A 27,325-nucleotide genomic window follows, 5' to 3' on the forward strand; every position below is an offset into this window, starting at 1 on the left:
CTAAGACTCCTTCCAGTCCTAAATCTATGCTCCCATGATGGTAGATGGTCATGGCATTGTTTTTGTTCATTTTGACTGAAAGAAAAATTGTAAATGTGATAGAATTTATCTTCATTACTCAACTTCTCTTTCCTAATCCCTTTCTATTGTCCTGTGTTGCTCTTGCCACTCTAAAAACCCTAGTGCTCTCAAGTTCATTCTCTTCCCCTACCTCTAATGTACATTACCTTTCCATGAAAACCAGCCCCATCAAAAATCCAGTAGAATGTACCCTTCATCTCTCTTTCTTGAAAATATCTATTAACTCACTTATACTCTAGCGTAAATGGAAGATGATACTTATGGTGCTCTCATTATTGGTGGGGAAAGGGGGTTACATATGAACAAAGATCAAAATCTTTAGCCAGGGCAACCTATCCTTAACTATAGAATGTAAAGCATCATCCAACTAGTGAAGAAGACTTGGAGGTGATTGAAGTTTAGGAAATCATCAACTTCTCTGAAATCACATCACATGGACACACACATATATATTCTATCTATATTTAATTACAAACCCTGCTCTCTGGTAAGGTTTATTATGCAAGTAGGAATTATTTGGGCATAGGGTCCATGAGGTCTCTTAGCCATTTGAGAGTCATTGGTATAAAGGATAGTGACCTCTGAGTTTGTAATTAGTGTCAGAGAATTGTAAAGGTTTAGAAAGCTCTCATAAAAATCTCCTCTACAAAAATCTCTGACAAGTGGTCATTTAACCTTGACTTGAAGACCTTCAGTGAGGGAAACTCAACACCATATCCTTAGGTAACTCATTCCAGGTTTGGAGAGCTCTGTTCTCCTTTTTCATTTGGCTCATTTTTTCTTGCATCCTTTTCATTTCTCCTTACATTACTTTCCTTTCTTCTTGCATCACTTTCATTTCTCTTCCCCACTTTTCCTCTGCCTCTATTAATTGTTTTTTTGTCTTTTTTGAGCTCTTCAAGAATTTGTGTTAAATCCATATTTTTCTTTTGAAATTTACATGTGTTTCCTTTGCTTTCCCTGTCCCTTTCTGTGTCTGTACCTTACTCTTCAACTCCATAAAAATTATTTAGAGTTACGTGCTTTTTTGTTGCTTGCTCATTTTTCCTATATAATTATAGGTAGGCTCAGTTTTGGGGGAAGTTGGGGTACCTTCTTAAATTTAAGTCCTTGCTTGATGTTATTCTCAGCTTATTTTCTGGTTCTGAGGGCTGATTGAATTGAGGCTTGAGATGTTAATAGCTTAAAGACTTGCCTCAGGCTTAGGTGTAAGCTTTTGATCTTATTATGATCTTGATCAGGTCAGGGACTGATCAAATTCTAGCCTCAGGCTTAGGCTGAGTTTTTGGTCTTGCTGTATACTTGATCCAATCAGGCACACCCTTGATTGCCCTGTCTTGGAGCTCTGTCCTGAGCTTTAGGCAAAAAGATCAGTACTTAGTACTTAGTACTATCAGCCACCCCAAACTGTGTACTATGTCCTTACTCCAAGCTCATATTGGAAATTCTGGCTTTATTCTGGGCCCACATGAATCAGTCCACCTCAGCCCACACTGCTGTAGTCTGGCACTCCGGACTTCTCCACAGGTTTGAAATTTCAAAGGGTATAGGCTGGCTAGTAACACTATTTGCCCAGGCAGGATTTCAGAATCTGAATGTTAGCTTAGACTTAGGTTCCAAGCTGGGATAGCAGGTGTGAGGTGGGGGGTTTGTAGGGGGTTTGCTCTTGGCTTGCTTTTCCCTCCTTGCTATAGCCTTTTGTTGGCTCTGCTTTCCTCTCACCCTAGTTCCCTATATGATCTCTGCTTACCTTTTGGGTTTTTCTTTTCCCAAAAGTTGTTTCATTCTGTCTCCTTGTTGGTTCTTTTTCTCCTGTTTTAGTTTTTTGAAGATATTTTTATCTTAGTCAGAGAGGATTCTTGTGGTAACATGGCTCCACCCCCAGAAGTTGAGTACTCTGTTAAGAAATTCATCATTATATCAAACCAAAAATTTATATATTCCTTATAACTTAAGCCCTTACCCATTCACTCATTTACCCACTTGTCTTGATTCTTAGTCCTAATAAGCTGAAGTTAGCTCTTCATCCAACTCAATAATCATAATTTTATAGAATCAACTAAGGAATACCAGATGTCTCAATAGGTTATAGATTCAGGTAGCTGGAGGTGTCAAACTCACTTCTAGTAAAACTCAGTTCTCAGTGCTGCCCAACTAGATAAAAATGTAGTTGGGAAATGTCAAACAAAGTATATAAGAATGCAATACAACAAAAAATATTGATTTATGGTTTTCTAAGTCATTGTGCAACCTGTAGGGATCCACTTGATTCCACTGGTCTGGTCTAGTCTATTCCTTCATTTTACAGGTGAGGAAACTGAGGCTTATAGAGGTGAAATGACCTGTCCCAAGCCAAGGCAACTAATTAATAGCTGAGCTGTAAACCACACTCCCCCACTTTGTTCTACAATCCCTTGTTAATTCTTCTCCAGGTGACTTCACTCCAACATTTCCTCAGCTCTTCAACATACATTATACTTTCTTCCTTTTGGATTATTTCACACTAGTCTCTTTTTTCATGGGGAAATCTTTATTTCCTCTCTGTACTTCTTCCCAGATGAAAAGGGTTTTTTTGGGAATGGGGGAGCTTGTCTTCTGCTGCTCTAGTAATTCTATAGGCACCTCCTGGTACAGTATTCTGTATACAATGGGAATTTTAATAGGGCTAGACAGAAAGAAAAAAAGAAAAACAAAATCCTTGTAACAAATATTATACTCATACAAAATAAATTTCCATTGACCATGCCTAAAAATGTGTGTCTCATTTTTCATATTTAGTCCATGGCCTCTACTTCAAGAATTATGTAACATCCTTCCACATCCATCCTCTGGAACCATGGTTGATCATTGCATTGATCAGAGTTCCTAAGTCTTTTAACATTGTTGTCATGATAATATAAAGTGTTCTTCTGGTTATGTTCACTTCACTCTGCATCAGTTTATATAAGTCTTCCCAGGTTTCTTTTAAACTGCCTTTTTTATCATCTCTTACAACATAATAGTATTTAATTACATTCATAGATGATGATTATTTATCTTTTTTACAATGTTTTGGTACCCCTTTAGTTTCCAGATCTTTGCCACTATAAAAAAAGCTATTGTTTTATGTATATATGTATATGTGTATACATATATATACATATATATATATAATATATTTATTGGTAAGATGAAAATTTTAGGCTTAACTTATTTGCAACTCATGCTCTTGAAGTATAAACATCTAGACATAGGTAAAATAAATATATTTAAGTAAATATATTTATATATTTATAAAACAAGGTATATATACATATATAAGTATACACACACACATATATAAAATTTATTTTAGTCATGTCCAACTCTTTTAGACCCCATTTGGGATTTTCTTGGCAAAGACACTGGAGTGGTTTGCCATTTCCTTCTCCAATCTATTTTATAGATGAGAAACTGAGGCAAATAGAGTTAGATGACTTGCCCAGGGTCACACTGTTAATAAGTCTCTGAGGCTGGATTCAAACTCAGATCTTCCTGACTTCAGGCCTAGAATCCTATTCACTGTGCCACTTTGCTGCCCTCCCCCATATATATAGATATAGATATCCATATGTTTATATATATGTATGTATGTATAGGTATATATGTATGTTTATAGATAGACTGTATCTGTATGTGTAGAGATAGACATATGTATACCTATACATATATATATAGATAGATACATATACACATAACACATAAACACATTTATATCTATACAAATAGACAGACACTAGGATTAAGAACTGGAAAAGACTTCTTGCAGAAGGTTATGCTTTAGGTAAGACTTGGAAGAAACCAGGGAAGTCAAGATGAGCAGAAATGAAGATAGAGAGAATTCTGAGCATGGGGGGCAGTCAGTAAAAATGCTCTGAGTTAGGAGATGAAGAGTTCTATGTGGGGAACAGCAAGGATGCCCAAGTCACTGGGTTGCAAAATACGTAGAAGCTGTAAGAAGACTGAAAAATTATGAGAGAGCCAGGTTTTGAAGGACTTTAAAAACAAAATAGAGGTTTTAAAATTTTGTTTCTGGAAGTAATTGAGCCACATGTATTTCTTTTTTTTCCATTTTTAACATTTATTAATATTCATTTTTAACCTGTTTACATGCTTCATACCCCTACTTTCCCCTTCACCCCCCGCATTCCCCCCACCCGTGGCCGACGCACATTTCCACTGGTTGTAACTTGTGTCCTTGTTCAGGGCCTATTTCCGCATTGTTGTTAGTTTCATTTGTGTGGTCATTTCGAGTCTACATCCCCAATCATGTCCACCTCAACTCATGCATTCAAGCAATTGATTATCTTCTATGTTTCCTCTCCTGCAGTCCTTCCTCTGAATGTGGGTAGTTTTCTTTACCATAAATCCCTCAGAATTGTCCTGGGTCATTGTATTGCTGCTGGTACAGAAGTCCATTGCATTCGATTGTACAGTGTTCTTCTGTGAGCCACATGTATTTCAATGGACTTTCCATGGACTGTTTAAGCATAAACTTCTAGAAAGTGGAGATTCTTGCACCCTACTTGATCTTGGAACGATAATGGGAACAATAATAGAGATTATAGGGATTGTCAAAAGTTATTGACTTTAAACAAACATTTATTAAACACCTGCTGTGTACAGAGCACTATTGCTTGACCCTTGGGGGAATTAAGTTTTCCATCCCTCAGAGAAACTTCTGTCTCTCAGTCTAGTAGGAAGAGAAATCATGAACCCAGATAACTGTGGTGTACATTTTATGTTAAGTACATTAGAAATGCAAAGTACTGTGTCAAGTTTGAGGAAGATAGTTTACTCACCAGGGGAACAAAGAGGACTTTCTTGAAGATGTTTCATTTGTTCAAACATTAAAGAATGGCAACTCAGAAGCCAAAAAAGAAAGGGAGGAAGAATATTCGAGAAAAAGAGAAAAACGAGAATTAATGCCAAGGTGTGAAGATGTTGTCATTGGAAAGAGGTACCCAATTTTGCTGGAGTATATTTAGTATGTGTAGTGGAGTCACAGGAGATAAGGCTAGAAGAGTAGACTGGTGCCAAATTGTAGAGATCATTGAATGACAGTCAAAAATTATTTTGAACTTTAAAAAGGGAGTTACAGTGATTAGAGAGACCAGCTTATTAATTAATTCATCTCCTTTCCCTAGTTTTGGAACCATCAAAGAGTGCTATTTGCTTTGGGATTTGCTGTGCCCCTATTATAGAATTTTACGTTTTAAGATCAAGAGGTCTGAAGAACTATAAAAGACAGCACCTATGACTTGTAATAAGGGAACAGGGTGGAGGAGTAGTTGAATAATTTGCAGGAGGAAGGACCTATGACAGAGTAATAACTAGCAATATTTGTACTGGGGTAGCACAAACTGCCCAGGAAGAATGGCATAAACATGTTTTCAAATCATGTGTTTTTTTGAGGGGGGAGACAATGAAAGGGGAACTGGATAGTGTCACCCTATCCTCCTTCCCTAGCACCCAATGGATGTGAGGCCACATAGCCTCTCAGTGGCTCCTTTTCCCTCTGTCAATGAGAGAAATGGGAAGGTGTGTGTGTGGCGCAGTTTAGTGGTATCACCTCTAATCGATTTTCCCAGCACCTCCACATTTTAACAGAGGGACTTGGCTCTTTACTCTTTACTACACTTTCTCTAGGGCCAAGCTCTATAGCACACAGAGGGAGAAATAGATGTCTGCACAATTGGATGCTGGAGAGTTGAGAGAAGGGTGTTAGCCCTCTCCTTCACCATGACTGCCATCCCTGGCTTCCCAGGACTGATTGGATTCCATTATTCTCTGGCCTCACCAGAACACAATTAGTGTTCTTGGGACTGAAAGTATATGATGTTTAGGAGTTTCTTCTATTTTTCTCTCTCTGATAAAAACCTTGGGTTAGGAAAAACCTTCTAGGTAAAGCAGCAAAATGGAGTCTGCAAATGTATCCTCTAAATTAAACAACGTAGATCAATGCCCACATCAACACTGCCCTAGTTTCAGCTTGGATTGGATATAATTCTGAGATGTCTAGACTTCAAGAGCATGAGTTGCAAATAAGTTAAGCTTAAATTTTTCATTTTAAGGGTAAATAGGGACTGGCTAGTTCCTATTTACTCGATGGGATGACTGCAATACAATAGGAAAGATGGCCTTGTTTCAAAGGATCAGAGGGCAGTCCTAGTGCTGCTAGTTTTTCATTCTGAGAGCTAAGCAGAACAAGTATAATCTTTTATTAAAATAATTATTAATAATAACAAACTACCAATTTATGTAGCACTTTAAGACTTGCAAAGCACTTTTCATGTTACTCATTTGATTGTCACAACTTTAGGAAGTAGGTGTTACTTATTCTTTTATCCTCATTTTATATATAATAAAATTGATTTATACAGGGACTGTGACTTGCCCAGGGTCACACAGATAATAAGTGACTGAGGCAGGATTTGCACTCACTCAGGACTTTCTGACTTTAGACTTAGCACTCTGTCCAGCCACTGTACCATCTAACTGCCTATTATTGGTCCTTTCACTGCCTGAAGATACTGATTATATTTTATATATACCAGGGATTCCCAGTGTGGGCGCTACAGCCCCATGGTGGGTGCTGCAGAGATCGAGGAAGTGGTGATGGCCACAGGTGCATTTATCTTTTTTTTTTTTAAAACCCTTAACTTCTGTATATTGGCTCCTAGGTGGAAGAGTGGTAAGGGTGGGCAATGGGGGTCAAGTGACTTGCCCAGGGTCACACAGCTGGGAAGTGGCTGAGGCCAGGTTTGAACCTCCCATCTCTGGGCCTGGCTCTCAATCCACTGAGCCACCCAGCTGCCCCAGGATGTAATTATCTAATATAGCTCTGACCAGACTGTGCCACAGGCTGGACAGTTTGTGTGTGTGTGTGTGTGTGTGTGTGTGTGTGTGTGTGTGTACATAGCACAGATTTATTCAGAGGAACAAAAAGGTTTTCAATAAATTATAATAACAAAAAAGATACTAACAAGATTAAGGTAACCCACTTGTAGCTAAGACCCCTTGGAGGGAAAAAACATGTCAAAAAACTATTTTGGAGTAAGAGTCAGAACAATGAAAAAAAAAACATTGAAAAATCATCAGAGTCCCAAGGGCTAGAACCCTCTCCAGCAACAACAAACAAGGACAATAACAACAGTAAGTGAATGCAAAGTTTTGCCCCATGGCTGGATGTGGGATCCACCTTCCAAGGAAGCAATAATGGATGGAAATATGAGGTACTTAAGAGTTGAGACTGGAAGCCTGGAGCAGACTAGCTGTTGTAGCCACAGGATTCCTGAGTAACTACATGAGTTTATAAAGAAGAGCATCTAGACTTTTACCGAGGCCACCTTTCCCTCTTTACACTTCTTTAAAAAACTTTTTGTTACTTTCTTTTAGTTTTTCATCACCTTTATTTCTCAACATATCCTATCCTTCTCTCCTGCCTAGCAACCCAGTCCTTTGAAAAAAAGAATGAAAAGAGAAAGAGCAGTTAAGCAAAACTAATTCATATATCAACCCAGTTTGGCAATGGATGTTGTGTTTTATATTTGTAGTACCCCAAATCAGCAAAGAAGGGAAGAGGGATGCTTTCTCATGTCTTCCTCAGGTCAAAACTTAAGAATCATTATAGGTACATAGCATACATTTTTCCTGAGGACAAGTTTCAACAATAATTCACATTCTGTGAAGTCAAGTCTAATACAGGTAGCTAATATACATACCATGGACATCAAAGACATAACAGAGGAAAGGTCTCGAACATATAAAAATATTTGTATCAGGACTTTTTGTGGTAGCAAAATATTGGAAACTATATGTTTCCAATGATAGCAGCTAGCGTTTATATAGCACCTGCTGTATTTCCAAATGTGTTCCAGTGTTCCAGATACTGTGTTAAACACTTGACAATTATTATCTAATTTGATCCTCACAAGCACCCTGCAAAGTAGGTGCTATTATTATTATTATTATCACCATTTTACAGTGTAGTAAACTGAGGCAAAAAGAGTGGCCAGCCCAAGGTCACATAACTAGTAAGGGTCTCAGGTCAGATTTTAATTCAGGCATATAAACACTATTTTGGCTAAGTCTGTGGCATGTAGTAGGCACTTAATAAAAGTTTATTGGCTGGTCATAAAAATGACAATTATGAAGAATTCTGAGAAATTTTAAAAGACTTGCATGAACTGATATAGAGCAAAGTAAGCAGAAGTTGGAAAGTAGTTTTGGCAAAGATCATAGCAACATAAAAGGACACAAGAAGGAAAGACAAGGGAATGAGGAATAGAATATTATGAACTAGAGGTATACCCAGGGAGACATGACTAATGTTTTGTTTTGCTTAATTCTATGGATAATGGATGGTTATATTGGGGTCTAGAGTTATTGAGAAGTAACAGTGATATATATATATATATGTATGTATGTATCAATAAAATAACTTTTCAAAATGATGAGTGTTCCTTTGCTAAAGTCTTCTGAGGACTAATCATCTTTCCCTCTCCTGTTGTTACCAAATCTCGTTCCCTCCTAAAATCAACATTAGACATGTTAACGTCTTGAAAGAATGAATGAAAGTGTTTCTTGTAAGTGTTAAGCTTACTATGTGCCTTGGCATTCTTTTTTTCATTTGTAGAGGCCTCAGCAAATGGGGGCTGGTACCTTTTGAGAGTTTCTAGTTGCCACTTCTTTCTAGATTGGGGGTGAGAGGGCATGACATTCCCTGAAGCTAACACTATCCTCAAGTGACTGTCTCTCACTTTGCTGTGGCCATTTCTACATCTCTTGGCCACTACTCTTCAGGTGACCACCACTACCACCTTTGGTGACTAATGGGACCTCTGATGAAACCTCTGGATCTCCTGAACTCACAATGTTGAAGTCTGGAATATCCACATTGGAATAGACATTTTCCTACAATCAGGAAAGAGCAAACAATAGAGACAATGACTGTAACCATGTTCTCATTGCTTCATAACTTATATCTACTCTTCTCACCACCCCAATCAGTTTAAAAAGTAATCTTGTCTCCTTGGAGCCACAAATGAATGAGTGAGAGATTGGGGGATCATTCTTTTTGTGTGGATATTTAGTTCCAAGTAAGCAACTCTTGCTCAGCAGCCAATTAGAAGGCTTTTCATTATGAAAGGGAATTTTTTTATCTTAATTTAGTCAATCAGGGACTTGAACTTCTCCTCACTTTGTTTTAATTTAATTAATCAGGAACCTGGAGGTCCTTTTACATGGAGATATGTAAGGACAGACACGCCCTCAGAGAAAGGAAGTTGAAACCAACAAGACAAGAAATTGATCCCACAGGCACTGCCCCTTGGACAGTGCCAGGCGAGTTAAGGAACTATGATTGGTTCCCAAGAAGTGACATGGAGAAAAGGACTTATAAAAGAGGATACCAGATGTCTGAGATTTCATTCATTCTGGGCTGGTGACTTGGGCTGAAGAGACTCTCATGAACTTCCACCTGGAGACTGGAAGCTGGAGACTGAGACTCTCCCTCTCTTCTGGTTGGAGATCAGGACCTGAGGGAGTCTTTGTTCTAGTTGAGGTGGATTTCTCTGAATTGGCAATTATAGGGTATTTAGCTAGGCAATATTTTCTACCTCTTTCCTACATTTCCCCCTTTACTATCTCTACCTTGCTGTAATAAAGCTACTAAAGCTGCTAACAGCCTCATGATTTAAGAGTTAGTTTTTATAATTAGAGACCACAACGATTATTTTTAATTTTTATATTTGTCAAACCCATTTTAATTATTACATCATGATCACATAGTCCCAACTTCAGATTTCCTCCTGGCCAGAAAAAATGGCTCCCAAAGATTTCTGAGATTGGATTGGAAATAAGCAGAGATCTGTGGATCTATGGATCTATGCATGGCCTTGTGAGGGGTTAGCCTTTCCATTCTACACTCTCTACCCATGCTGTACGTATATTTTTTAATTACTCTTCACATCCTGAAATTTTAAATAAGCAGCAAGAAGATATGGTGGAGGAATATCTGGAACTTAGAATCAGTGAAGACCTGAGTTCAAATTCTGCTTCAAATGTTTCCTATGTATAGTGCAATCCTCAGCAAGTCAACTGACTTTTCTCTCAGCCTCAGCTTCCTCATCTATAAAATGAAGTTAATAATAACACCTACCTCACAGAGTTGTGAGGGTCAAATGAGTAACTTGAGTAACATACTTTGCAACCTTAAAGTGCTACATGAATATTAGATGGGTTATTAAATGGACAAAATCTTTCAGGGAAGCATTTATGATCATGGCTTTGAGCATTCTGAGTGGCTCAGATGATGTGATGATTTACAGGTTAAGTCCATGGTGTTTGTGCTTAACTGTTCTCTCTCCATCTGTTTGTTTTTAGAGAAGGATAGATGCAAGCTTTACTGCAAGGCTGAAAATTTTGAATTTTTCTTTGCAATGTCTTCTAAGGTGAAAGATGGCACTTCTTGTTCTCCAAACAAAAATGATGTTTGCATTGATGGCATTTGTGAGGTGAGAGACCATTTACTTGTCTGAAGTGCACAGGAGTGTGCCTATATCCTCATTTCTCAAATCTGGGGTTTAGAAATCTTTGTTCAAACCATTTCCAGTTTCTGGGCCTCGGATTCCTAATGTTTAAAATGCAGATAATAATGCTTGTCCTACCTACCTCTCAGTGCTCTTTTTGTGAGGAACAAATAAGATTAGAACACATACATTATGAAATATTGGTGAGTTTAGGGGATATGTTAGATATTTTATTAGGGCCAATAATAGAAGATTAAACTGTTTTGGGAAGGCCACCAAAGCCCAGTGCAGGCAGAGCCAGACACTGAGATGACAAACACAGACCACTAAAATAAGAAATAACAGTTGGTTTAATTTACAAGGGAAAGGTTAAAAGGGGTTTGGATAAACTTACTCTGTTAACTACCTACACCTCCCCAGATATAAATATCTCTTCATAGAGATTCCTTCTGAGTGGTTTCCCTACTCAACTCCTCTCCTCACTATCTGAAACTAAATTCCTGGAATTGGCTAAGTTAACACTAAACCTTACCTCTTTGATGATTTTTAAGGAAAGGGTCTGTGTGTAAGTCTGACATAGCCCAAAGATGGACCAAGATCCAAAGGATCTAGGTTGGGTCTCACAATTAGATGTCAGATGTCTCAGATCACCACATGAACTCAGCAGATATCAAACACAGCCACGGGAAATCAGGATAATGGAGAAGCAGGTAGGATGGGAAGATAAGGCAGTAAAATGCCACAGGGAAATAGCCAGTCTCCTCAGGTCAGACCCTCAGAGAGAAAAGCCACAGCCCCAAGGCCCAACTGTGTCTCTCCAATAGCAGCTCTCTCTCTCAGAATTCCAGAATCCTGCACTCTGCTGCCCTCTGCAAACTTACACACCTTAACTTAACTTTTCCTATAACAGTTATGACCAGAAAGTACAACGTGTGGCAATTATAATCATCATTATGAATTTAACATCTCATTTCCTTGGCTTTGACTTTTGTCTTATTTTGTTTTCTTATTATAGCCAGTAGGATGTGATCATAAGCTGGGCTCCCAAGCAACTTTGGATGCTTGTGGTGTTTGCAAAGGAGATAATTCAACATGCAAGTTTTATAAAGGCTTATACCTTGACCAGCACAAAGCAAATGGTAAGTGGGTGGCCACATGTCTGGTTTTCTTGTGAGTAAACAAATTGATACCCTTTGCTAGCCTCTGGTACAAATTGATGAGTAGGATTTTGGAAGCTTGTTCCTTAGAGGGAATAATGGTGCTTCATAGAATGTCAGACTTGGAAGGACCCTTAGAAAAGAGAACATAGACTATTAGAGGTGAGAGAAATCATTTCACAAAGATGCTAGTTTTTTAGTGCTTGAAGGGAATCTGGAAGCCCAAATATCAGCATTAATCAGGTAAAAATGCATTTTATTTATCCTATTGCTCACTTGGAAGAGAACTAGTAACTATCACTTCAGAAAATGAAACTGTTGGCTATTTATTGATTTATTTTTTGTATGTTATGAAGAGTGAAGTGGACAGGAAATAGATGCACTGGAGTTTAGTGGAGAAAACCTCTTAGATTCAGTGTATACACACTACAAAAATTTGTACATGACATAAAAATCTGGGAGGAATAGGCATTTTCAGGATCTTAAAAAGATCTTGAAAGGTTAAACTGGCAGGCCACCACTCTGACTCCTTCCTATCTTTTCAATCTTATTACACCTTCCTCCTTCTCCATGAGATCCAATGATATTGACCTCCCTAGTGTGTTCCTCACTCAAGAGAGGTTCAGACCCTCATCTCTTCTTGACTGACCTATTATAATAACCTGGTGTTGAGTTGACCTGCCTCAAGTCTCTCTGCCCCTCACACCAACCTTCACTCAGCTGTCAAACTGGTCTTCTTAAAGTAAAGGTCTGACCATGTTACCCCACTACTCTGTTGACTTACAGCAGTGATTCCCAAAGTGGGCGCTACCACCCCCTGGTGGGTGCTGTAGCGATCCAAGGGAGTGGTGATGGCCACAGGTGCATTTATCTTTCCTATTAATTGCTATTAAAATTTTTAAAAATTAATTTCCAGGGGACTAAGTAATATTTTTTCTGGAAAGGGGTGGTAGGCCAACAAAGTTTGGGAACCACTGACTTACAGTAATCCTTAGGATCAAATATAAAATCCTCTCTTGGGTCTTTAAAGCCTTTCATAACCTATCTCCTTCCTCTCATTTCAATCTTCGTACACCTTACTCCTTCTCCATGTATTCTGGGATCCAGTGACATTGACCTCTGTAAGGGTGAAAAGGGGGTTTTTTGGGTTCAATATATTAAAAGATGGTCACCAGAGGATTGAACTATTATCAATCCTCAATTAAGAATAATCTCAAATCAAAATTGACTTTTATGGAAGTTTATTTACATGAGAAGAGAGAGAGGAAGTGAGGAAATAAGAATGTATCCCACTAATTAATCCAGGTAGATCTTAACCCTCAACTGAGGGTTAAAGGGCCTGACGCCTGGAGGGGAATGGAGCAAACTTCATTCACAGAGTCTATAAAAGAAGGTTCTTAATAGAAGTTCAGGGAGAGTCAGTCTTTAAACTCACCACGTGGAACAGTCTCAGTCAAGAACCAGCAAAACTCCCTCAGGTCACCTTCACAAAACCAGAAGGCCCTCACTCACTCAATTCCCTCTTTTTAAAGGGGTCACCCATGCGTCACCTCCAGTGCCCTCCCCTAGCCTGCATGTCCAATCACAACAGATGATTCTCACAGAACACCTAGGGGGCAGGTCAGTCGATTCTGATTCGTCACTCACTGCAGCACATGTGGGTTACGGACCTCCCAAGATTGGAGGTACTCTCACCCTTGATGATCAAATCCAAAGATGGGCAGTGTAGACTTAATCCAATTATCACACTTCAATGGTGCATTCCTCACTCACAACACTCCATCTGCTTGACTGCAGGCATGTTCCCTGGCTGTATCCCATGCCTGGAATTCTCTTCTTCCTCATCTCTGCCTCCTGACTTCCTTCAAGATTGAGCTAAAATCTCATCTTCTGTAGGAAAGCCTTCTCAAACTTTCTTAATGCTATTGCCTTCCTCTTGTTGATTATCTCCAGTTTATCCTGAATATATGTACATAGTTATTTGCTCATTGTCTCCCCCTTTAGAATACAAGCTTCTTGAGAGCAGAGCTGTCTTTTTCCCTTCTTTGTGATGCCAGTGCTTGGCATAGTGCCTGGCAAATAGTAGACAATATATAAATGTTTATTGACTTGATTTCTTGGGAGAATGACAGTTTAGAATGGTGATGGCAAACCAATGACACACATGTCAATAGTCATTTTCGATGACATGTGGCTGCATGTGGCTTCATACAGATAAGCATGGGGCTACATGCCAAGGATGAAACATTTGCTGTAGTGTAATGTAGACACTCTGTGCACTAGGGATGACAATTCTACCTATATTAATTTACCTATTTTGGTTTATTGAATGCAGTTATATATTATAATTACACATTTTTGTTATTTAAATTATAAATATTGTGAAATTATGTTTTTTTTTCTCGAAGCAACATACCATCCGAGTTATGCTAAGTTTTTTGGCAAATTTTGACACACCAAGCTCAAAAGGTTGCCCATCACTGGTTTAGAACCTAGTGAGATTGAATTTAATAGAAGTAAGTGTACAGTCACTTATCACTAGAAGAAGCTTTAGGAGCTACCTAGTTAGAGTAGCTAGGTGGCTCAATGGATAGAATCAGGCCTGAAATCAGGAGGACCTGGGTTCAAGTCACTAAATCCCAATTGTCTAGCTCTTACTCTTCTCCTTTGAACCAATACTCAGTATTGATTCTAAAAAAAGGTAAGGGTTTATAAAAAAACAGAAAAAGCCTCTTAAAGACCAAAAACCAACTATGCAAGTATAATATGAGCTAGATGACAGCTCTTCTACAAACAGATCTGACATTGGTCAATAGTGTGATATGGAAGCCAAAAAGCTAACTTAATAATGGGCTGCATTAATACTCTCTCTCTCTCTCTCTCTCTCTCTCTCTCTCTCTCTCTCTCTCTCTTTCTCTCTCTCTCTCTCTCTTTCTCTCTCTCTCTCTCTCTCTCTCTCTCAACAATTCCTTGAGATTATTTCTGGGTTCTACATTTGAGGAGATGAATAAGCTGGTATAGCAAATAGGATGAAGAATAGGAAGGAAAGCTTTGCCATATGAAGATCAGTTTACAGGAATAGTGGTACTTAGCTTAAAGATCTGAAGGGTGTGTGTGTGTGTGTGTGTGTGTGTGTGTTTGTGTGTGTGTGTGTATGTGTATACACACCACTAAGGGGAGGGGAGGGAAGCACATGATTTGCGTCTTAAAGTATTTGAAGGGCTCTCATATGAAAGAGAATTTAGGTTGTTCTGCTTGACACTCATCCTATTAGAATGTAAACTCCCTCAGAACAAGAACTGTTTCATTTCCATTTTTTTATCAGTAGAGCCTGTGCAGTGCCTTGTATCTAGGGGACTCTTGATGGATGTTAAATTAATTGTAATGGGGATCAGTGGCAGAAGGAAGAGTTATGAGTCATTGATGAAAGTTTCAATGATTTAAGTTCAATATGAAGAAAAACATTAGAGATTTCCAAAGGTGACATGGTTTGCCTTAGTAGGAACTGGGTTCCTCATCCTAGGAGAACTTCAACTGAAGGCTAAATGACCACTTGTCAGAGATGTAGAGGGAAAGAACTAGATGCTCTTGGAGGACTCTCTGAATTCTGAATCTATGATTCTATGATTTTGATTTACTGATGTGACCTTAGTCAAGTCCTTTTGAGTCTTAGTTTCCTCATCTGCAATATGGGAGTGATAGCATCCATCCTTTTGTCTTACAGGGTTGTTGTGAGACTCAAATGAAATAATTTACATGCTTTTTAAACTGCAAAGCATAGCTGTCATTGGATAGTAACCTTCAAAATACTAAATAGAAAATGTGGTAAGAATTTGTTTTATCATAACCAGAAAACAACAATAACAAAAGTTTTATTTCTTTTTTTTAGAATATTATCCAGTTGTAACCATTCCAGTGGGAGCACGCAGTATTGAAATACAGGAGTTACAGATATCTACAAGTTATCTTGCAGTTTGCAACCTGAATAAAAAATATTATCTCACAGGAGATTGGACTATTGATTGGCCAGGGGAGTTCCAATTTGCTGGGACCGTATTTGACTATCAACGTCCTTTGAACCACCCTGAACGTCTGTATGCAGCAGGACCTACAAATGAGACACTGGTCTTTGAAGTAAGCTTCTGTTAATTCTGACTTTAATGTTTGTTAAAAGATCAGCTTTGATGGATTTCATTTTGCACCATGGCTTCTAGTTGGATTAAATATTGGATTAAAAAAAACCCACTGGGCTATAATTCTCTTCAGGATTGATAAAGTTTCCCATTATTCCATCTGGAGTGTAAATTACTTTCTATTAAAGACAATAGATTGGGTCAAATAAGATGCCATTTTTTGTGGATGAGGATTCCATTATTTGGAAGAGAGATGATAATAACCCAGTCCCTTAGATGATGAGTGGCTCTTACAAAGTTCTTTGTGACTTTCATGCAGCTATATCAATTATTCCTCATCATACCTCATTGTTGAGAGTAGTATCAACTATCACTAAGCCACTCTTCAGAAAGTTTCCGTTTAATGTGTATCTACCATTTAGAGAGGGTCTCAGTTGTACATCCTTCTTAGGGAAGTGTTCAGTATAGGAAAAGGCACCATGGGATGCCCCAAGGGGAAAGAGCACTGAACTAGGAATCCAGAGTACTGACTTTTGATGAAGATGAATGTAGAGTTATAGGAATCATGGATTTCAGCCTTGAGGGGAACTTAGAAATAATATAGTCTAGTGATGGGCAAACTTTTAAAAGAGGGGGCCAAAGGAAAGGAAATACTCATCTGCCAGTCTGTTTCTAAGGTAACTCTTTCGAAGTTTCATTGTATTGTATCCTACTCATTGTATTAATCAGATTAGGAATAATGTCTCCAGGTAGGAGGCCGTAGTTTGCCCATCACTGATCTAGTCCAAGCACTCATTTTTAAGATAAGGAATCGGAGACAAAGAAAGGTAAAATAACTTATTCAATATCACACAGGTATTAAGTGAAAAACTTAAGATATGAATACAGATCCTTTGACTCCAAAGCTAGTATTCTTTCTGTTGAACCAGACTACCTTTCCCTTTTAAATTATGGAAGATTGGCTGTGTGACTTGGATTAAATGATCTCTAAGGCTCCTTCTAAGCTCTGATAATTTCTCTATTCTAATGGTCCTTCCATTCTGTGTTCTGTTTTGAAAGTTCTTTCAACTATGACATTCAGTCTTCTATATCCTAAAAGTCCCTTCTAGTGTTTACTTGTTTCTAAGGTCCCCACTAACCTTGAATTTTTCTCTTCTGTAGTCTAAGATATTTTTCAGTTCTAATATGTTCTATTCTATTTTCTAAAGGCCCTTCTAGCTCTGAAATTATCTTTCCTATGTTATGAAGTCCCTTTTTGCTCTGACATGATCTGTTCTATGTTTTAAGGGCCCTTCCTGCTCTGAAATTCACCATACTTTGCTCTAAGGTCCTTTCCAGCTCAGATATCCTATGTTCTATGTTCAAAGACTGCTCCAGCTTGTGTCATAGTATCTTCTAGTGCCTTTTTCTACTCCTTGTGATAGACCCAGGGAGATATTGATATAAGGTCAGAAAGAAGCAATCATAATTTTCTATCATGTCTTCTTGACAAAATCAAATTGTCCTTAGTCAGTAAACATAATATTGACCATGTACTATGAATCAGGAGCCTTTCTAGTACTGATTACATCTTCACTCATTCCCCTCACTGGTTGAGGTGGAAGAGTTGGAATATTTCTTGCTCCCCATTGCCACTTTCAGGCTCTTCCCCTCTCTCTATCATTCAGCAATCTCTTCTTTGAGATTCATGCAATTCATATCTACCACCCAATCAAAATCCTGGTAACTGTGATCCACAAACAATCCCATTCCTCCATCAGATTGCCCTTTCAGTCATCTCCACTCTATCATTTATTTTCATTCTCTTTTTAATTTCTTCCCTACCACCTACAAAAAGGTCCATACTCCATCCCTCTCTCCTAAGAAACCTTCACATAACCTTTATATTCTCAATAAATATTATTCTATATCTCTTCTTCCACATGTAGATAAATTCCTTGAAAAGGTCATCTACAATAAATCTTCCACTTTCTAGCCTATAATTCTTTTCTTAACCCCTCACATTTTGGTTTCTGATCTGATTTCACTGAAATGGCTTTTTCCAAAAAATTACCAATAATTTCTTCATTACCAAATCCAGAGGCCTTTTCTCAATTCTCATTCTCAACATCTCTGCAGTCTCTGACACCATTAATTCCTTCTTCTTCCTGATATTCTTTTATCTCTAGGTTAAGATACCACTTTCTACAGGTTCTCTCCCTACCTATCAGATCACTCTCAGATTCCTTTGCTGGATTCTTATCCAGATGGTGCTCTCTAACCATGAATGTCCCTAAGAGACTCCCTGGACCCTTTTCTACTTTACTTGGTGATCTCATTGGCTCCCGTGAATTTAATTACTATCTCAAATCTATCTATTAAACTCTAACCTCTTTGCTGACCTCCAATCTTGTATCTCCAATTGCCTTTTAGAGATCTCAAACTGGATATCCAATAGACAACTATGTAAAATAAACAGATTCTTTGTTAGAAGTTTGGGTATATCTCCTATATGACTCATCTGTGGTGGAGATACTACCTCCTGCTAGGGAGCAGAGTAGTGTTGTGGATAGAAAGCTGGGAAGATAATCAATAGCATTAGATACTAGAACCTGTTGTTTGGAGTTATGGTTAGAAGAAAATGCTGTAGGAAGGATCTGGATCCTTGACCCACCTCTTTGTTTTCTCTGAATCCAAAGAAGGACAATCATAATATTGAATGGACTAGAAACAGACCACATGAAGATCAGAAGAAACTGGGATATTTAGCCTGTGGAAAAGCCTCCTCAGAAATAATGGAGTTGGCCAATTCATTTCCTCTTATTAATGCCCACTGGTTACCTTGATTGAAGATTGATGGAATTGATCTGAGAGATACCATGCACTCCTGATTTTGGATATGAAAAGGAAAATTGAGGCTGTATCCTAAAAAATGAGTAGAAAAGGAGAAAATGACATTTGAAGTAGAGGGAACATGAACAGCGGCACAGATATTGGAAAGCATTTTGTTATTCACAGGCAACAGAGCATTCCAGTTTGGCTAGGGTTGAATACATAGAAAGGAGTAGAATAGGATATAACTGAAAAGTTTTGAAAGAGTAGAATTGTGAAGAGCCTTGAATGGAATGCTGGGTTGGGAAGCTTGGATTTTATCCAATAGACAGTAAGGAATTACTGAAGAGTTTTGAGGAGGGGAATGATAAGATCATTTATGTGCATAAGGATGATTAATAAAGATAAGCGGATGCAGTTTAGAAGGGCAGAAAGACCTAGCATTTGGGAGTCTAGTGGTCTGGCTATTTTTATCTCTTAGAATCACTTTGGTTAATCACTTTAATATTTAAATTACACATTATCGTTTCTTGGGGAGTTGACAAATTCCTTAAAGTATCACCCCAGGATCCTTGGTCTGAGAGGTTTGGGAAAAGTCAAAATGACTTTAAACAGAACCTATTTTTCCCAACCACAGCATCTGTCACTGTCTATGGAATCCATGGCTTCCAATCTAAATAAAGCTCAAATGACTTTCTGTACTAGCAATATGGATGATACCAAAATGAATGCTTTGTGAGCCAGCACCCTCCTCTATAATATCAAAGTGTCTAATTTGTATCCCAAAGGATTCTGATAGCAGTGTTGGAAACAAACTGAGATGAGACATCAAGGTCCTCCATACAATATGTCTCTCTTGTGTCTCTCTTTGTGTGTGTCTCTATGCATTGTATACAGTTGCTGAGTTTGGAGAAAGTGCTGATTTGGGGGGAAGCTGATCGGTCCCATTTCATTAGTAGTTCATTTCTGTGTTTGAAATGCTCTGCTGCTGAGATGAGACAAATGATCTTTTCTCTCTAAGCCAACTCTTCCTTCAACTGTATCTATTTGTTTTGAAGATATTTACCACCATCTAATCATGCAAAGTTTGTCATCTCAGTTATCTTTGATTCTGCAAGCTCCACACCACCACCATCTCCATCACCACCTCAATCAGTTGCCAAGTCCTACTGATTGTACCTTCACAATATCTCCCTTATGGATAAGGACATATCCTCCCTCCTCTCTGGTCACAGAGCCAATACCATTTCAGGCCTTCATTACCTCATCATTTCCCCACAATAACTAGCTGGTCTCCTCCAATTTCATCCTACTCTGATCCAGCCTTGGCATAAATGCCAAAATAATCCTCTTGAGACACAGGTTTGACCATATTAGTTCTAACTCAGGGGATCTTCAGGGACTTACTATTTATTGCCTCTGCCAAGCAGGATTGGCTAGGTAATATAGTAGACAGAGAACTGGATTTGAAATTGGAAGATCCAATAGATACTCACTAGCTCTGTGACTCTGAGTAAGTCACTTAAAATGTTTGCCTCAGTTTCCTTATTGGTAAAATGGAGATAATAACACTTGCTTCCCAGGATTGTTGTGAGGATAAAATTAGATGTTTGTAAAGAACTTGGCAAACTTTAAAGTATTGTATTCATTTTGGCAAGCCATCTGCCATGCCTGGAATATCTCCATTCTTCATCTCTGCCTATCCAATTAATAATTATCTGGGGAAAAGTGTGATATAATGGAAAATAGTGGACCAGAAGCCATGTGACAAAAATTTGACTGTAATCTCTACTCTTTACTAGTTTTGTGGACTTAGGCAAGTCACTTTCCCTCATGGCCTCAGTTTCTTCACCTATAAAATAAGAATGATAAGACAACATCTAACATATCACAGTTTTATTAGGAAACTGATTTGCAAATATGAAAGTATTGTAGATATGGGTATAATAATTTGTACTGTTTGCCCAATTATAAACGATGCTGTGAGGGGGCATCTGGGTAGCTCAGTGTATTGAGAACCAAGCCTAGAGATGGGAGGTCCTAGGTTCAAATCTGACCTCAGACACTTCCCAGCTGTGTGACCCTGGGCAAGTCACTTGACCCCCATTGCCTACCCTTACCACTCTTCTGCCTTGGAGCCAATACACAGTATTGACTCCAAGACAGAAGGTAAGGGTTTTAAAAAAAATCAAAATAAATAGATAGATAGATAGATAGATAGATAGATAGATAGATAGATAAATGAATGAATGATGCTGTGACCTGTATGACTTCCCTTTATTTTTCTATGATATCTTCTTATGACATGTCAGTGTCCAAAATTTCAAAATACATATTCCTGTAATTTCTATTAGTCCTGGGAATTTTAAAGACTGGCCTTCAATAATGGGTCATGTGACTATTGGCCACCAGTTTTGCTAAGTGCAGGCAGAGATGGTCATCATCAGATTAGCCACTGAATGATGAACTTTTTCTAATGTCTTTCATGAAGACCATACATTGAAGGAGGGAGGGGCTGTGATCCATATTGGTCCGTGTGATGAAACCACAGATCCTGGAAGTATAACGAGACATTCAGTGACTACTTATTATAGTATCATATTTTTTTTAAATGTGCATTTGCCAAAACATAAGGCAGAGAATTTCCCTTATTCATACATATTGAGTCAGAGTCTACCAGTGGTCTTAGCTGCTCCTTGCTTTAATTTCTTGGTAGAATGATGATAAGCATAGATACCTTCTAAGTAGTTGACCTACATTTGATTTCTAGTCAAGTCAGCTTAGTGTGGCTAAATAGCAAGATAACTAGACTGAGAATTAAAAGACCTAGATTCTAGCTCTGACTGTGCTACTGTGTTGGTATCTGAAACCTTTCTGACCCTCAGTTTCCCTAATTGTAAAATGGAGTCAGATGACCACTTTCCATTCATATTAAAGTGTATATTCCTTTTGTGTATGAGACTAGAGGCAGCTAGGTGATGCAGATAATAGTGTGCTGAACTTGGATTTGAATTCTATTTCAGACACTTGCTAGCTGTATGACCTGGGCAAGTTGTCTAGCTTCTCTGGGTTCAGTTTTCTCATCTGTGAAAATGGAATAATAATAGTACCAATCTCTCAGAATTATTACGAGAATCAAATGAGAAAAGCACATAAAGTACTCTAGAGACCTTCAAGCACTGTATAAACACTGTCTGTCATCATCATTATCATTATTGGTCACTGGAATCCCTTCCAGTTCTGAGATTCCATATTCTGTATCTTGCTTATATTCTGTAATTATAAGATCTCATCTAGATGGGATCAGACATTTTATATCCTAAATTTATTTTCTAAGATCACTCTTAGCATGGACATTCTATGTTCTGTGTCCTCTGTCTCAGATCCTTTCAATTGCTCACCATTTGCAGTCAGAGAAAATATCCATTCAAGTTTTTCTAGTGCTAAGAATGATGGAGATAGAGTTAGAAGAGGTTGGTCTATGACCTGGCTCTGTTCCTTAACTAGTTGGACAATCATGGGCCAAGTTGCTTTTATTTTCTGATCTGAAACTAAGTTTCCCCAACTGTGACATGGGTACTATAATCTTACATTACCAAACTTGCAGGATTATTGAAGGGAAATTACCTCTGTAAGTCCCAAAATTATTTAATCTAATTAAACAGTTATTATGACTAAAACATGGAACTAGTCAAGGAGAAGATAGAAAGTTAGCCCAGTCCCTTATGGAACTCGAAGTTATTTGTGTGATTAATTCTGTTAATTATTTAATTATTAAACCTGTTTCTAACCATTGTTCAATAACCACCAAATATTTATTAAGCATTTGTTATATTCTAAGAACTGTGGTGGGTGTTAGGGGTAAAAGATAGAAGAGAAACAATCCCTGCTTTTGAGGACATTACAGTCTAGCTAAGATGACATATCAGTGTAAACAAAATATATACAAGGTGATTTGGTGGGGAATGCTCAGGCAGTTGGGGATATCAAGAAAGGGCTTAGTCTTGAAGGAAAAGAAGGGTTTGGGGAGCAGAGGTGGGGAGAGAGTGTATTCCAGTAATGGGAGATTGCCAGTACGAAGACCCAGAGTTGGGAGGTCATTGATGGAGAACAGTAATAAAGCCAGTTTGTTTGGATCATGTTGAGGGGAGAGGTGGGAAGGCAGTTTAGGGACAAATTGTAAAGAGATTTAAGTACTACATGTAAATGACATATACCTAAATAAGTATAATACAGAATGTCTGATAAACATGTAAGAGGGGTACAAAAGGCTTTTTGAGGTCCCTTTTAACTCTAGTAATTATGTTCCCATTCAGAGGGTGGAATCATAAATTTAGAGCTGGAAAGAGGGGCAGTGAAGAGGCACAATGGATAGAGAGCACTGAGCCTGGAGTCAGGAAGATCTGAGTTCATATCTGGCCTCATACCTTCTCTGTGTGATTCTGGTCATTCATTCAATATCTGCCTGCCTCAGAACATGTTGTCTCCCCTGTTCGCATGTGAGTTTTTTAAGGGAAGAGACTGTGATTTTTGTCTTTCATTAGACTCAAACCTTTTAGCACAGTGCCTAGCACACAAAAAGCGGGTGCTTCATAGGGGGCAGCTACCTTAGGTAGCTCAGTGGATTAAGAGCCAGAATTAGAAATGGGAGGTCCTTTCAAGTTTGGCTCAGAGACTTCCTAGCTATGTGACCCTAGGAAAGTCACTTAACCTTCATTTATTAACCCTTATCACTCTTTTGCCTTGGAATAAATATACAGAATTGATTCCAAGATGGAAAATAAAGGTTTAAAAAGAAAGGAGAGGAGAGGAGAGTACTTTATAAATACTTGCTGACCTGGTTTAGGTGTGATGAATGCTCTTTCCCTGGCACTCTTCAAGTGGAGGCCAGGTGACTATTTGTCCAGGAGGTTAAAAAGATCCCTTTCTATATATAGGTTGTAATCAATGGACAGAGACTAGCACTAAGATTTTGTGATTCTAGAGGACAACAGAGTGGACTAGACAGCATAATAGAATGAAAAGAACATTCAATTCAGAGAAGAAAGATCTGGTTTAAACCTCTATCCCTCCCTTTACTTCTGCATCCTTGACCTAATCACCTAGCTTCTATAAGTCTTTTTTTTAAACCCTTACCTTCTGCCTTAGTGACATTTCTAAGACAGAAGAGAGGCAAACTCTAGGCAATTGGGGTTAAATGACTTGCCCAGAGTCACACAGCTAGGAGGTACCTGAGGTCAGATTTGAACCCAGGTCCTCCCAACTCCAAGCCTGGCTCTCTATCCACTGTACTACCTGGTTGCCCAGCCTCTATAAATCTTAGGGTTTTTTTTTTAATTGAAAAATGAAGGGATTTGAATTAGGTGACTTGTTAAGTCTCTTCTAGTTCTCTCCTCTGCATGTCTCCAGGGGACTGTGAGCAGTCAGGTTTTGTTGAAGTATAAGATATTCAAGGAAGGATGATTTGAGATGTGTGGAAATTGGTGGGGTGGGGCATGAAGATAGCATTTAATTTTGGAAGACCTTGATTGTCAAGCCAAAGAGCCTGAAATGTATTCCCTAACCTATAGCCATAATAACAACAGCAAACGTTAAGTTATTTATCTGTTTTTACTGGTTGAGCCCCAGATTTGTATAAGTCCTACCCCCAGATGGCTGAGAGGAGACAAGAAGGTACATTTCAAAGTGGTAGAAACATGATAACCTAGGATCAGGACTTAATTTTACATATGGCTGCAGTAAAACTGTCATGTCATCTTAAGTGGAGATGTGTAAGGAATCTGAGTCCATTTGAGAGCTTAAATTCTTCCCCTCGAGAGACTTGGAGGTAATTTAAGGTCATTGACTTTGTTCTTTGTTCAAAGCAACCTGCAGAGAGATTGTCCAACCCAGTGTTTGGGATCAGGATTGGTCATGCGGAGAGTCAAAGTGGTTTTGAGTTTAGCTGTCGTGGTCATCTGGGAAGGAGAACATCCTTCTGTGGCCCCAGAATACGTGGCCTCTTGTAAGGACCATGATAAATGATCCTAAGAGTGCCAAGTTCTTTATGAAGACTGTCTCCAAATGTGAGCTGATGGCCAGGAAATTGACTGTGAGTGTTCCATTATAAAGTAACTGGATGCCTGTCTGATAAATGGCATGAATGATGGCATGATAACATGGATTGCTGTTCTATTCCTGAAATTCACTCTCTTGTATTTATTAATTAGTGTCACTTTCTTCTTCCTCCCATTCACCTTAAATGTTAAGATCCTTTTCCATCTCAGGTAGAATAAAAAAATGGTTAACTCTTCCAAAACTTGTTCCTATTCACTATTGAACAGCTAAGGGGAATTCTGAAATTCAAGAAATGGCATTGTGGAGTAAGTTAGTGGCAATATAGTATATCTAGGAGCTCAGTAAAGTGGAAAAAAACCCTCAGCTGTGAGCCTGGAGATCTGGATTTGAGCCGAAGGTTCTGTTGGTTGGTTTTCTGTGATCTTGGGGAAGTGACACTCTCTAGCCTTCATTTGCTTCATTTGGAAAGTAAGAGAATTGGAATAGATGACATCCATGGACCCTTCCAATGATGGTGTTCTGCATTCTATGTTCTAAAACTTCTTCCAGGGATGATATTTTATGTTCTACATCCTAGTGGTCCTCTCAGCTTTGATATAGGAGTTAGGAGATGGAATGTTGTGTATGAGGAATAGCAAGGAGGCTAACATCATGTTCTATGTTCTATGGGCCTTTTTGGTTCTGGCATTCTTTGAGTCTGATTGCATAAACTATTTATAGGATGCATATATGACTAAATCTTTGGTACTGGAGAAGACAAATATGATTTTGCTCCTATATGAGGCCTTTACTGATTTGCCCAAGCTACTAGTACCCCTGAAATTACTTTGTAATTCCTTATATGTATACAAGTACTCATAAAATAATGGGTATTTGTATACACATACAAATCCATATACTTGTATATGTATACAAAAAAATCTCAGCCATGGAAATTTTATATTCATTGGTTCTCCAAGCAATATTTAATTAATAATTCATAATATACTTCAGTACTTCAGCAATTCTGATTTCATTAGCAGAGGCTCTGTTAAAGACCTCAGCCCTCCACACCTTAGTAGATAGTTTCATGAATAGCTTTGACCAAAAACTGTTCATATGTGGTCCCCAACGGTCTGGTGATGACTCCACAAATATTTAGGCTGGTCCTCGGTGGAAATAGCATTTGAGGTAAGAAGGCTAGAATTAGAATGCAAGATCAGCCAGTAATTAGACAGATGACCACTTCATTTCCTTGAGCCTCAGTTTCCCCATCTATAAAATGATGGATGAGATAATTTCAGAGGATTTTTTAGCTCAAATATTCTGTGACGTTTTATGGTAACTTACAAGTTTTGTGGACATTCCAGTTTTAGAGCTGGAAGGGACCTCAGAGGCCATCTAGTCCAATGCTCACATTTTACCTATAGATAAATTGAGGCACAAAAAGATTAAGTGATTTTATACAAGAATTGTATGGAGTTTAAGCACATACTCCCATACTGATTCAGTGTCCCTGGTGGAGTCTGATTCCTAAGGTAGAAGAACACAAAGAAAAGAGTTAGCATCTGCAAAAGAAGGACTGCTTTGTCCTTTGAGTCCAGTACAAAATAAGAGAAAATAGGTGGAGATGGTGAGGGGTTTTGAGGCATGGATGTATGGAAATATAGTAGCTCTCTTTGGATTGCTTCATCCTGGTAAAGTTGGAGGTGAGACCATCTGAGAGAACAATTGGGAAGGAGACAAGTCTCAATCGTTTCCAGCTGATGGGACCCATATTTTTTTAAGGGAGAGTTGGGACAGCCAAGTAGTTCGGTGGATTGAGAGTCAAGGCTAGAAATGGGAGGTCCTGTATTCAAACCTGACCTCATTTCCTAGCTATGTGACCCTGGGAAAGTCATTTAATCCCCATTGCCTAACACTTAATTCTCTTCTGCCATGGAACCAACATACAATGTTGATTCTAAGATGGAAAGTAAGGCTTAAAAAAATTAAAAACAAAAACCCAGGGTCACTTCTACATTAAGAGGCTTCAGAAGAGAACTCGAGAGGATGTATATAATATGATTTGTCAGGTTTTGTTGTAACTATTTCCAGGAATGATTTACATATAAAGAATGTCACAAAATGAGTCAAACATTTAAGTGCCAAAGCACTGTGCTAAGCACTGGGGATACAAATATGAAGCCTTCAGGGACAATCTAATGGGAGAAGGCTGCCCAAAAATGAAACTGAAAAGTCAAAGGGTTATTAGGGGTGAGAAGAGAAGGTCAGTTCAACAGCCAGATGGGAAATGAAGAGGTAGCTGGCCTGGAGGCTCTCCTTAAATGGAGGTCTCAGGAGGTACTCATCCCTCTTCCCTCCAATCAGAGGATCAGAGGGTACCGATGAAGTGTGATGGCTGATGCGATCTTGCAGGATGAGATTCCTGGTGATGAAGTTTCTGAAAGAATGATGGAGAAAAAAAAAAAAAAAGAATGATGGAGAAGTCCAAAGGACAACAAAGGAGGTTCAACAGTTAGGTGAGAAATGAAGAGATATCATCATGAATGTGGAG

At 38.5% G+C, this 27,325-nt stretch overlaps 1 protein-coding gene across 1 annotated transcript in view; it reads left to right on the top strand.

Moving 5' to 3' along the window:
* The window catches only part of ADAMTS18 (ADAM metallopeptidase with thrombospondin type 1 motif 18), a 193,955-nt gene that overhangs the window by 130,619 nt on the left and 36,011 nt on the right, over positions 1-27,325 (top strand). Inside the window, exons 15-17 of the mRNA XM_044659455.1 lie at positions 10,486-10,616; positions 11,647-11,770; positions 15,678-15,922. Of these exons, the coding sequence (XP_044515390.1) occupies positions 10,486-10,616; positions 11,647-11,770; positions 15,678-15,922 (500 nt within the window). The remainder of the gene's footprint in view (positions 1-10,485; positions 10,617-11,646; positions 11,771-15,677; positions 15,923-27,325) is intronic.

Source organism: Gracilinanus agilis, chromosome 2 (genome assembly GCF_016433145.1).
Source record: "Gracilinanus agilis isolate LMUSP501 chromosome 2, AgileGrace, whole genome shotgun sequence".
Taxonomy (NCBI): Eukaryota; Metazoa; Chordata; class Mammalia; order Didelphimorphia; family Didelphidae; genus Gracilinanus; species Gracilinanus agilis.